Genomic DNA, 12,564 nt, shown 5'->3' with positions numbered 1-12,564 from the left:
ATAAGAAAAGAAAACTAGAAACCACACAAAAGAAGCTAGGTTTAATATAAAGAGGTCTTATTCCTGTTGTCTAAAGGTTAGAAATGGATCATGTGTAAGAGAAAGACTAGCTCTTGTTACTATGATTGAGAGATAATCGCTTGTAATAAAAGGAGGTGGTGATTTACACACAAACTTAATTTGAAACAAATTGTACTTTTCTAATAAATTAACATAAGAAACCTAAAAGGTTACTTACCTTTACTGGGGGCATATTTCTATTCAATGTAATATGTGGTCTTGTGGAAAAAATATGTAATATACATAAACATTTAGTGAAATGTAAACAGATTTCCATGGTCAAGATCTTGATTTGTATGGCCAACTCTGGATAACAAGTGTATCATAGTTATGCATAAAGTTCCATATTATAGTTCTCTGTAAGATGTCCACCTATCTAAACAATAAATTAAGGTAGCCATTGGTATTTGCAATAAGAGCAGTAGATATTTGGGGAAATGTACAATGTTCTTCATTTTTTCTATATGTGCAATAAATGGAAAAGTGGGTTTTTTGGTTAACATTATTATTTCGTTTAAATGACACATTGTTTTCTACCTGTAATGCATACATGATGTATCAGGACTGGTGTCTGTTTCATGCCTAGGAATATAATGTTTCATACATGAGAGTATTTGTTGTCATATTTTAACATGTAATATAGTATCCACTTTTATCTTTGGCTGACTTGAGAGTTAAGCTTAACCACATCAGCATTTTATGTTAGAACTTAGTGAATTTGCATCAGCAAGACTATTGGCTCAATAGTCAACCTTTATCCTACAAACTTTTGGGACCCTCTGACAAGTGCCAGGCCTCTTGCTTGACCTGTGCCTCAACAGTTGACAGAGGAACCCATCCTATCCCTATCTTTATGTTACTTCTTAAAATTACACTATGCTTGATAAACTCATGATTAAACTGTTTTAAATCTTTATAGTAAACATTAACAGTTCCTCTACAAATTAATTGTCTCAAGATTTAAAACTTGACCCCAAGCACAATAGCACAAACTACTATTTCAGCATTGAAATTGTGTGCATGACCTATAGCAAATCAAATAAATCAAGCATGAACATCTTGTTTGTCAAGCAAAATTTTTTTTAAAAAAATAGTATGTATTTGACCATTTGAGTCCAGGAAAATGTTGAAATCTTCTTCTCCTTCAACTAGAATTCATAGTCTATCCCTTATTACTTTCTTTTCAGCCTCTGCTCCAGACTTTTCAAGAAACCCAATGAAGAAGTTGGTCCAGGTCCAGGTGGGCAGCCTGGTGGTCTTGGATTGCAAACCAAGAGCTTCCCCCAGGGCACTCTCTTCTTGGAAAAAAGGAGATGTGGTGGTTCAGGAGCACGAAAGGTATTTTGTCATCCAAAAAGTGCTTTCTTCCTTTCTTCTCACACTAAGGGTCGAAGAAGGTTTCCAGTATGAAGGGCAATACTCTAATGAATGGAATGTGCTTTCAGAATCAAAATAGTCATTTGATCTGTAGTATTCATGCTGGTAATTGGTTTTGAGATCTGTAAATAGAGATATATCTACCTAACTTCTCCCCTCATAGAATGCTTTCTTAGAGAACTTTCTCCACTTATCCACTGGGAAGGTTCAGTCAGAATGAAAAAGGAATACAAGACCCAGATGAAGAAAAGAAAACAATAAAATGAGAGAACATGCAAAGGAAAGTTGAACATTGTTGTTACCCTACACTGGAATGGTTTATCAATCAGTATCATTAAGCAAAGGCTTTCCTAGCTTAGTTATTTCTATGATTATGTTGAAACTAGATTAAGTATCAAAAGCAAAGGTAATGGGGACATTGGTCCCATAACATCTCAGAACAAGGTTCTGCCAGCACTATAGAAGTTCACAAATGTTTCTGGAGCCCCTCCCTTCTCCCATGAAGGCATCTCTACCAATACTCTGATTTTAGTCGAGTGAGCTGCTTGTTGGACCTCTTACCTCTAGAACTATAAGGGAATAAATTTCCTTGAGTTCAGGATATTATATTTGTGAGAAGCAGTAGGAAACAAGATACAATTATATCCAAACCAACTCCTCTAACAATCTTTGCAACACAGATGGAAAGGGCTTGAGTGGTTGGTCTCAATTCACAGGTTTGGGATTTGAATTCATATACATTTGACTCTTTCAAGTAAACCCTTAAGCTTTTCCAGTGACAGGAGCCCAGGATCCTAAAGATCTCACTCGGTCTTTGAAGTCACAGAGTCACAGTTTTTACTTGGAGAAATGAGCAGAAAACAAACAAACAATAAATCTTGAGGCCAAGTTATATAGATTAACTTTTCATAAATCACAGTTGGATTTCGAATAACCAAGTTGAATGGCTTTCCGATTACAAGCCCAGAGGTATTTTCATATGCATTAGTTAGAACCAAACAATCTTTAGTTTCTCCATTATTTGACTGGTGACACCTTTAATCCACAGACAAAAAATAAAGAGGATGGCAATGCAGAATTCTTCACTAAGCAGTTAAACACAGTCTGCCAAATGCTAGGCCACCCAGGATAGATTTCTGGAACAGAAAGTTAATTAGTGATTTAGTATGATTTTGTAAACCAATTTGAACAAGTATAGGTTTGGGATACACAATGGTTTACTTTGAGTCTTATAGAAGTTACATCCTCCCATGTAACTACATCTTTCATTGGATTAAGATATTTTAAAATAGTTTTGTCCAAATAAATTAATTAGTGATCATTTTCTAAAGATTTCTGGACTTTACACACTAAAACCCACTTATCTTGAAAGTAGTACATATACTATATGGAAGACGTTTTTAATCTTAATTTTTTAATGCATAAAAATATTAAGAGAATTAGCTATGGGTCATACCAGAAGGGTCATACCCCAAAATTGACAGCAATGATGCAAAATAAAAACTACAAATGGCTGGGCATGCGGCTTAGTGGTAGAGTGCTTGCCTAGCATGCATGAAGCCCTGGGTTTGATTCCTCAGAACCACATAAACAAAAAGATGGAAGTGGCGCTATGGCTCAAGAAGTAGAGTGCTAGCCTTGAGCAGAAAGAATCCAAGGACAGTGCTCAGGCCCTGGGTTCAAGCCCCAGGTCTGACAAAAAAAAATCAAACTAAAAATCTCAAAATCAAAACAGGGATTTCTAGCTACTACCATGTTGATGCTACCTAATTATATAATACCTCTGAACATTAGTTTTCTTGTGTCTTGAGTAGAGACATTGCTTCTGTAACTTACTTAGCTGTTGTAACATTTGCCATTCTGGCTCATGTTTGTAGATGAACTGATCAGAGGAATTGAGATTATGCTGCAAGTGAAAATATAGAAATTAGAGTGGCTGAGTTAGTTGGATGTTCTTTGTATGTTTGTGGGGTGTATGTGTTTGGTCTTTCAAAAGATAGACAGCAAGCCTAGCTTGACTCTGTCAGAGACACAGGCTAGGGCTACATGGCTCCCTCTCAGTCCTGATCACATGAACCCAGATGACTGCCTGAGTTTTTGCCACCCATTTACGTCTCTCTAGGCAACTGTGAGTAGGCAGGTAGAAATAAAGACTTTCCAAATGTACATATCACTCTCAATAGTTTTATTGAGTCCATAAGCTTTGTAGAGTAGAATGAGGATTTTCATCATTGTGAATGTTAACATGTGTACTGTGAAGTGTATGTAGTTACTTAATCTCAATAAAGACAAAATAAAGAAGGACTTTCCTAACTTTTAATGAACTTCCCGGAAATCCCATCTTCCTTTACCATTTACTCTTGAAAGATTAGTTCCCTGGATATGCTTCCCACCCAAACAGTCTACATAGTATAGATTATTATTTACTTCCTCTGTGGCAGCATTTGCTATGAAAAGTTATTTGTCCAGTTTTTAGGAAAATTATCAGTGTCCCCAGAGAATAAAAGTTACTGCTTAGCCACTTACTGGCCTCTTGGGTCTCCACATGGGATATGAATTTCGAATAGATCTCATATGGTTAGTAAGAAAACTTTCAGATGCGAATGGAAAGGTTGAGGAAAGGAAACATGTATTAGGCCCAAGGCTCATCTTACAGTATTCCTTCAAAAACTGTGGTTTGGAGTTTTGGCTTTATCTTTTGGACAGCAAAATCACTGAAGAGCCACATACCCAGGGCTTGGGGAGAGGACTGCTAGAAGCAATTATGGAACAAGTTGTGGATTTGAATCTTCTCCAAGTTCATGGGAAATCAGAGCAGGTTGCAGCCGTCACTTGGCAATGAAAATGCTGTATCTTTCCCTCTTGACTTAGTCCACCAACTTCAGCCAAATCTACAAAACATGTTAAATGGTAGATTTATTGTGGTTGTTTGGTCGTAAACTACTTGAACTTATAAATGCAGATTCAAATCTCATTGGGGGAAGCAAATGAGTGTATTGATACATTTGAAAATAAGAAGAAAGATAAGATTTTTTGATGCAGTATTTGTAAGATTTGAAATTTACTTGATTGTTTCGTTCGTTCATCATTTTGGTTGATAACATGGATTTGTTAGTGAATAAACAACTTCTGATAAATAGGAAAGCTTCCTCCAGCATGATATAGGGGCTCTTGATAGCAAGTAAATTCATTGAATACAAAGAATTGAACCCAGGGCTTCATGCATACTAGGCAAGTGCTTGATCTCAGCCCACAGATACATTTGGGCTAAGCAAACATTCCACCATTCAAATTGTCAATCAGGCCAAAAAAATCCCAAAAGACTAAATATTTTTAAGGAATTGTATAAAAATGATAAATATGTGTACTATGTAAATCATACAATACATTTGAATAATTACAATCTACCTGTTTTGTAAGTTTTTATATCAGCATAATAACAGCATTGGAATTATAAATCAGCCATGATAATTGGATCTGAGTCAGTGAGACAGCTAAATTACTGAGTCATTTTGAAGAAATGAAGGTTGTTGCTCTCAAGAATGGATAGCATTTTCAGGCAAGGTTGCAAATGGATTGCTGCCCAACAGAGACTGTGGGAAAGCTGCTATTCATAGATAACAGTGTTTTTAAGTGGAAATACTGATTCCTTCACTCTTAAAATTGTTTGTTTTTGTTCATTTTTAAAACACTTTGAGGACCTGCTATGAACCAGGCACTATGTGCATGGTTGTCTCTCCCATAGCTTTTCATAATAAACAAACATGTATGACTATAAAACTCCATTAACGAGGTAGAGGATATTCAGAGATTGCCTGAGAAGACTCTATCTCCAAATTAGAGATCTGAGCAATGTTTCTGGGGAATAGAAAATCTACAGCAAACTTGAAAGATGACTGAGGCTGATTAACAAGAGGTGCTGCAGGCAGAAGCTGTATAAGCAAAGATACAGCAGCAAAACATGAAAAGGATATTGTCTCCTTCTGTTCATGCTTCTGTAACAAAATACCTTAGGCTACATTGTTTATAAATCATACAAATTTATTTCAAAGTGCCAGTGCATTCCAGTGGATCCCATGTTCACTTGAGGTTCATGCTATGATCTTGTAAGTGGTATCTTCTTACTGCATTCTTCAATGTTAGAACGGTCAGTGCAGCTTTGTCCATCTCTTTTATAAAAGCACTCATCTTACTTGTAAGAGTCGTGCCCACAGGGCTGAATTTCTTCCCCAAAGTCCATACCTCTTACTACTAGCCCAATGGGGGATAAGGTTTTAATAGGTGCTTTGGATAGACATATTCAGACCATGGAAAGTATTTGAGTAACTGAACTTTTAGCACATTCCTAGTGTAGGGTGCCATTGCAGAGAAAGATGCAGAGAGACAAGACTGCAGAAATGCCTTTGGATCTTACTGTCAATGACCTTGTAAGCCAAATTAAGTTCAGACTCTATTCCATGGACACTGAGAAACAACAGAAGAAAAAAAAATCTAAGTAGCATTGTTACAGAACCAAATTTATATTTTAAAAAGCAGATCATGCTAATAGTGGAAGAAGTAAAGGCCAAAGCCCCAGTCAGCAGAAAACCAACAATTTGAATAAGACCATCCTACAGCCAGAGTGGGAGAGATGCAGTGGAAATGGGAGAGAAGTCTTGAAGGATTGAAAAGCACTGAAATGGACAGGACCTAATGGTCAATAAGATTCATTCATGATTTGAAGAAATGATAAGCATCAGGATGAGTCCTGATTTCTAGTTGAGGCTTCTGGGAATAGTAAAGACCTGATATAATGGGAAAATATTACAAATGGTAGGACTACAGGAAGATTTATTGAGTTAAGTTTGGAATTTGCTGAGTGCGAAGTACTTACTGAAAAGCCAGGTGAAGGGTGTGTGTATACACACACACACACACACACACACACACACACACACACACACACACACACATGTGTTTAGAAGTAACTTGTATGAATTTGGTATTTCAGAGACAGGCCCAGGAAAACTGTGGCCTCATAAATGTGCAGATAGTATCTATCTTGAAGTAGTGGATACAGGCATGTAGGATGTCATTACTCAATAGTGGGTATCTTTCTTTGAAGATCATGGTCACGCACAAGTGGAGAGAGCTGTCTGTGCAATCTCATTGGGTAATTGATTTATTAAGTAAAGGATAATTTAACTTCCTTGCTGCTCAACCATCTTAGATTCCAAAATCACAACATACAATTTTGAATAAAGATTTTTTTGTTCAGTTTTGGTTTGGTATCACCCATTATTTGGTAAAGACATTTTGTTTTTCTATTTTTTTCTTTTTGCAGGAAGCAATTTTTCAAATAAATGTCATGCCATTTTGAAAATCTGATAGTATTTTGCCAGGTGTTAATGATGTAGAGCTTTTCCATTCATTCCTTTAAACCCATGTGTTTTTACACACACAAACACACACACAAAACAGACAAATTAAAATTGGATCTTTTATCTACTGTAAGCAAAGTGAAATGGAAAAAAGCCATAGAGATTATGAGCATGCATGGTTTATGAGAGGAAATAGCCAGTTGTATAATTTTGGAGAACTTTTAGTTTTGCTGTATCACTTAATGATACTTAAAATGCATTAGCCAATTATTTTTAAAAATGAGGGTTTTCATTTGAATGGTATTGCTTATAACAGTAAATATTTTATTACAATTGCCTCAGTTTAAAAGGAAGTCAAAGAATGGCCCATTACTTCTAATTAAACACATTAAAATTGCCTTGGATGTGTTAGGCAGCATTTAAGATGGTAGAAATGTGTTTTCTAAAGAAAGAAATAGTGTTGTTTCTTTAACAAAAAAAAAAAATGAGTCGTCATATGCCAGATAGTGTTTTAAAAAATATACTAGCTAATCCTTAATGTAATTTTTTACATGTAATTAGAATCTGGCTTTAAAAATCTGTGATCATTATTTGTCATATTATTCCATGTCAGTGACAGTCCTGAGAAATATTTAGTTTTAGGGATATGATCATTAATTGCTGGAGGCCGCAAATGAGTGGCCCAGGGCGACCCTGAGATACAAGGGGAGCTTTGGGTGAATATTTTATCTTTGGTTGTGAGAATACTTATGTGACTTTGTTCACTTGTTCTGTATCCCATAAAGATGAAATCTATTCTCTCTAGATTCTACTTCAAATAAAATGTACATACAATTTATACTTATTTCATCCTACATCCATGAAGCATTATTTGTAAGAGATTGAAAGCTCAGGAAATGCTCAGAAAAACCAATCCCTTTATTTTTGCACTTGAGTGATGGAGTGGTAGGAATTTCAAGCCAGCAGCATGTCCACATTTGCCAGTAACCAGGCTGGTGGGAGGCAGAGCCAGGACCACTTGGCATTTCTAACATGGCCCCTCTTCGTGGCCCCAGCCTCTTTGGCAATGAGGTGTCCAGCAGTATGTCATTGTCCTGCTCGTGTATCAGGGGGTACTTGCCTTTTGCGCATACTCTTGGCCAAATGGTTTGTGTCTGTGCCTATCCTTCCCCCAGCTTTATCCCCTGTTTTGCACAATGTGGTCACCCTGGATTCTATTTTCTTCATAGTGCTCAAAAAGCTGCTCCCTTCTCCATCAACTTTCTGTCACTGCCTTCACCAAAATACCCTTACTGCTCTCTTCCCCTCCCTCCAGTCCACCTATCTAGATAGGTACTTCCTACCCGCTCTCAGGTAGGTGGAGGACTCAGTGAATTTCAATTAATCTACACCCTCAGCTACACAGCTGGGATCTCATCAAATCCTTCACTTCCTCTATACTTAATTCCAAATTAATTTCTAGCTGCTGAACTTTGAAGCACATGGGGAAATTTTTGTTTAATATATGTGATGCTGCCACATCAAGGAATTGTATGTTATGTGATTAGTGATTGATGTTCCTGTCTCCTGCCTGGCAAGTAGGTACTTCATGTTGTCCACTAATTTGTCTTTATTCAGTGTTGGGGATGGAGGCCAGCCCTAGGAATATGTAGATGAATAAGAAATATCAAGGACCCTCAAGGAGTCCATGATTTGTGGAGCATGTGGAAAACTTTATAGTGAAATGGATTATTTGATTAAGGTGAACCTATAATTTAGTCTACATACTTGAACTTTGTTATTGTTGTTGTTGTTGTTGTTGTTGTTGTTGTTCGTTTACCAAGGCTTGAAGTCAAGGCCTAGCTTGGCATTTTTGCATCATTGCTGGTACTCTTACTACTTGTGTTATACCTCCAATTCTGACTTTTATTTAGTTCATTGAATATGAGTCTCTTGATTTTTTTCTGCCCTGGCTTCCTTCCAAGGAAAGGATTATTATGAGGCCATTTTTCTTAAAGTGAAGGTTAACAGTCCTTTGCACATGTGCAAGACTCTCAAAGAGTATAGAAGGCCCTTCTTCTCTTAACTGTTTACAACCAGTACCTCCTGTCCCCTCTGCTTTTTGTGAGGAGAACAGGAAAGAGTTCACTTGCCCCATTCTCCTATTTCCTGAAAGATAATTAAGCTGAGAATTTAGGAATGAAGACCCTAATACAAAGAATCAGTGTGATCCAAGACTTTAGAGTTGGGATAGCACTTACCAGAAGTCTTCAACATCCCACTTTTCCATACCACCAAAAAAACATACTACACAACTTCCCTATCAACAACACAGCTTAAGTTTCAGTGTGTGTATTTGTTTCATTATTTACATGAATTATTTATGCCTAATTGGCATGCAGTATGCTAATTGCTATTCATATTATTCACTGTGTCAGATGAAGTTAAATATAAGTTTTAATTGCTCCGTTATTTAATTTTAGCATATGAAAAATGCAAAGCATTGAACTCAAAAGGACAAGGGGCAAATCTTGGGTCTTCCATTTGCCCACTTGTATGGTGTTAGAGCAGTTACACAACCACTGTGTCTTGGTTTATTTATTTATAAATGGGGCCTTTTTCTTGTTATACTTTTGTCTAAAAGTGGGCGAAACAAACTGGTTTTTGGAGAAATTGTGTATAGCTCTGTTCTATCCCATTTACACATCCTGGTGGACTCCATTATATCATTGGACTCAAGCTGTAAAGATTTGAAAAAAATGAAAATTACTACAGTGGCTCCAACAAAGGTTCCTAGATAGAGATCTACTGATGCATTTTTAATATTACTTGCCTTTTTCCATGATATCATTCATACATCTTAAGATTAATAAGACTTGACTGAAAAAAAGAGGAATACACAGTCTTTCCTTTTAGGAGAATATTATTTTAATCCTCCCTATATAAATAAATTCCACTCAAAAATTACTTTCACAAACTTGCTGACAAATGCCCTGAAAATCTTATCAACTAAAAGTCTTGCAGTTGACCATGTGGTGCCCAAGTCCTTATTTCCAATTTGTTACTTATAGATTAGGAAAACTGGGACAGTTGAATAAATACTTGGTCTGTGTCACAACTTTGATAAAGGAAAACTGATCAATGAATCTGAAAACATAGGTTATGGAATCTTCTTCAAGCCAGCTTGTTGTTAGGACTGAGTAAATTAATTTGTAACCATGCCTTGTTTCAATGTTTTCTTTGTTGGGAGTATCAGCTCCATAGAACCCTTCCCTCAAACCTTCACGTGCACTTGTCTCAGCCCAGTGCAACCAGCGTATTCCTGCTGTCTCCCAAATTCCAAACAACCAAAAAAAAAGAAAAAGAAAATCACTACAGTGGTAGACAACTGCAATACCATTCCTAATTTTGCATTATTTCCTCCTATGTCTAAGATAGAATGAAACAGGAATTTACTTTTGAACTAATGCTTATGTAGCATTAGCATTTATAAACTGGTATACAAAAAAATGTATGTACCATTTCCTCTTAGTTTTCATTACTTTTAAATTAATTAAATATATATGTGTGTATATACATACATATATATATATATATATATATATATAGAGAGAGAGAGAGAGAGAGAGAGAGAGAGAGAGAAGACAGAGACAGAGACAGAGCATTTTGATGTAGCCCAGACTAGGCTGGAACTCATGATTGGCCTGAAACTATTCATGATCCTGGTTCATTCTCTTGAATTCTGGTATTATAGTGCCTTACACTTCCCTCATGCAATCCCACTGTCTCTCCTCATGGTGTTCGCATCAGCTAGTATGGGCTCTGTAACAAGTCCTGTGTCCTCTCTCAAGTCCCAAATGAGGGTTAGATGGCTTATGTGGGGTGGAGAAGCGCATGAAGAGCAACTGTTCTGCTTTGTAGGATATGCACTAATTAAATAATTTATTGTTATCATAAAGATGATGCACAGAGGTAATGCAATTACATGGGTTATGTAATAGTACATTTCCTTTAGTACAATGTGTCCTGTTCCCACATTCCTGGTCCCTCCCTGCCATCTCGACCCATGAGTTTCACGGCTCATTTTCTTTTATGTCTGATGAGCACCACTGCTGCACTTGTCACCCTTTTTCTCTTGAGTTCTGTACCCTCCCCCAAAGATATACACTTGAATGCACCATACATGAAGAAAAGAAGACAGATCAAAAAATTTGAAAAAGAGATCTCTTTTATTTCAAGTATTTTTTTTCTTATTTATCATCAAAGTGATGTACAGAGAGGTTACAGTTTTATACATTAGGCCTTGGGTACATTTCTTGTAAAAAGAAATCTCTTGTTTCTGTACCTTTAAGTTCATATAAATATGAAGAGGTACATGAGCATTTGTTTCTCTCCTAAGAGTATCCTCTGTTGGTCTCATTGTATGTGAGTATCTAGCATCCTGTATAATTTATTGTATCCCAATCTTTTAAATTTCAGAGAAATCATGTCAGAAAAAACATGCACCATTTATCTCTCTGAGCTTGGCTTTTCTCAACATGATTTGTTCTAGTTCCATCCATTTCCCTGAAAATGACATGATTTTATTCTTTCTCTGCATGTCCTACAAAATTAAGAAAATTGAGGGAAGGGATGAGGTTTGAGAGGACAGAGAATGATAAAATAGGTGACATTGAACAAGAGGCATCATATTCATAAACTTTCGTTTAGCTGGGAATATGGCCTAGTGGCAAGAGTGCTTGACTCGTATACATGAGGCCCTGGGTTCAATTCCTCAGCACCACATATACAGAAAATGGCCAGGAGTGGCGCTGTGGCTCAAGTGGCAGAGTGCTAGCCTTGAGCAAAAAAGAAGCCAGGGACAGTGCTCAGGCCCTGAGTTCACGGCCTAGGACTGGCCAAAAAACAAAAAAACAAAAAAAAACATCTTTCATTTAATGACCATTTTATGATTTCTTAAGAATTATTTTTTTTTAAAAAGCATGGTTCCTCCTTTGGGACATTTCTTAAGGAAGAGAAGAAATGTATCCATAAGTTAAGAATGGGATGGGAAAGGATAGGAAAATGGTATAATTATATAGTATTTTTTAAGAAGACCTAATTAAAGAAGCAATGATTTTAGCAGATAACTGAATTAGAAGCAATTGATCACATGAAGAATTATGACAAGTGTCTTCTAAAGGAGGTTGCTGCCTAGGACAAAGCCTTGAGGTGAACAAAATACTGGCTTACTTGAGAATGAAAAAGAAGACCAGGGTGACTGATGATCATGGGTTTGGAGGAAGAATAATAAAAGCTGTCAAACCATGCCAAGAATAAATACAGATCCTTGGAGAATATAATAAAAAAGTTGGATTATTTTACATGGAATGTAAGGTCATTTGAACTTTTACAACAAGGGGGCCACATGATTTGGCTAAAAGATAATTCTAACTGCAGTGTAGAGAGTTTATTGAGGAAAGGAAGGCAAACTAGCTGTCAGAGCATTAGGTTCAAAGGGCTTGATTTAGGGTAAAGTAGTACAAATTGGAAAGAGGATACTGCATATTTCAGAGGTGGAACCGAGTGACTTCGTAACTCAGATGAAAAATTTTATATAAAGTGATTACTTTTTATGGCAATATGGATTCCTCTGGAACATTACACTTTCAGTCCCTAAAATATAGGATCTAGTTGATACTCATTTTCGTTTTCCAAACCATAGTGCATTGTGGATAATTCATATGTATTTGATTTTTGATTTTTTTTCTCTCTTAGTTTCCCACATCATTACTATAATTGTGGACAT

General features: G+C 36.5%; 1 protein-coding gene across 1 annotated transcript in view; it reads left to right on the top strand.

The window, feature by feature from the left end:
• Positions 1-12,564, top strand: part of Cntn3 (contactin 3) — a 217,076-nt gene that overhangs the window by 143,599 nt on the left and 60,913 nt on the right. Inside the window, exon 10 of the mRNA XM_048354886.1 lies at positions 1,248-1,398. Within this exon, the coding sequence (XP_048210843.1) occupies positions 1,248-1,398 (151 nt within the window). The remainder of the gene's footprint in view (positions 1-1,247; positions 1,399-12,564) is intronic.

Source organism: Perognathus longimembris, chromosome 10 (assembly GCF_023159225.1).
Source record: "Perognathus longimembris pacificus isolate PPM17 chromosome 10, ASM2315922v1, whole genome shotgun sequence".
Taxonomy (NCBI): domain Eukaryota; kingdom Metazoa; phylum Chordata; class Mammalia; order Rodentia; family Heteromyidae; genus Perognathus; species Perognathus longimembris.
The sequence above is the reverse complement of the archived record's forward strand: the minus strand, read 5'-3'. Positions and strand labels throughout refer to the sequence as shown.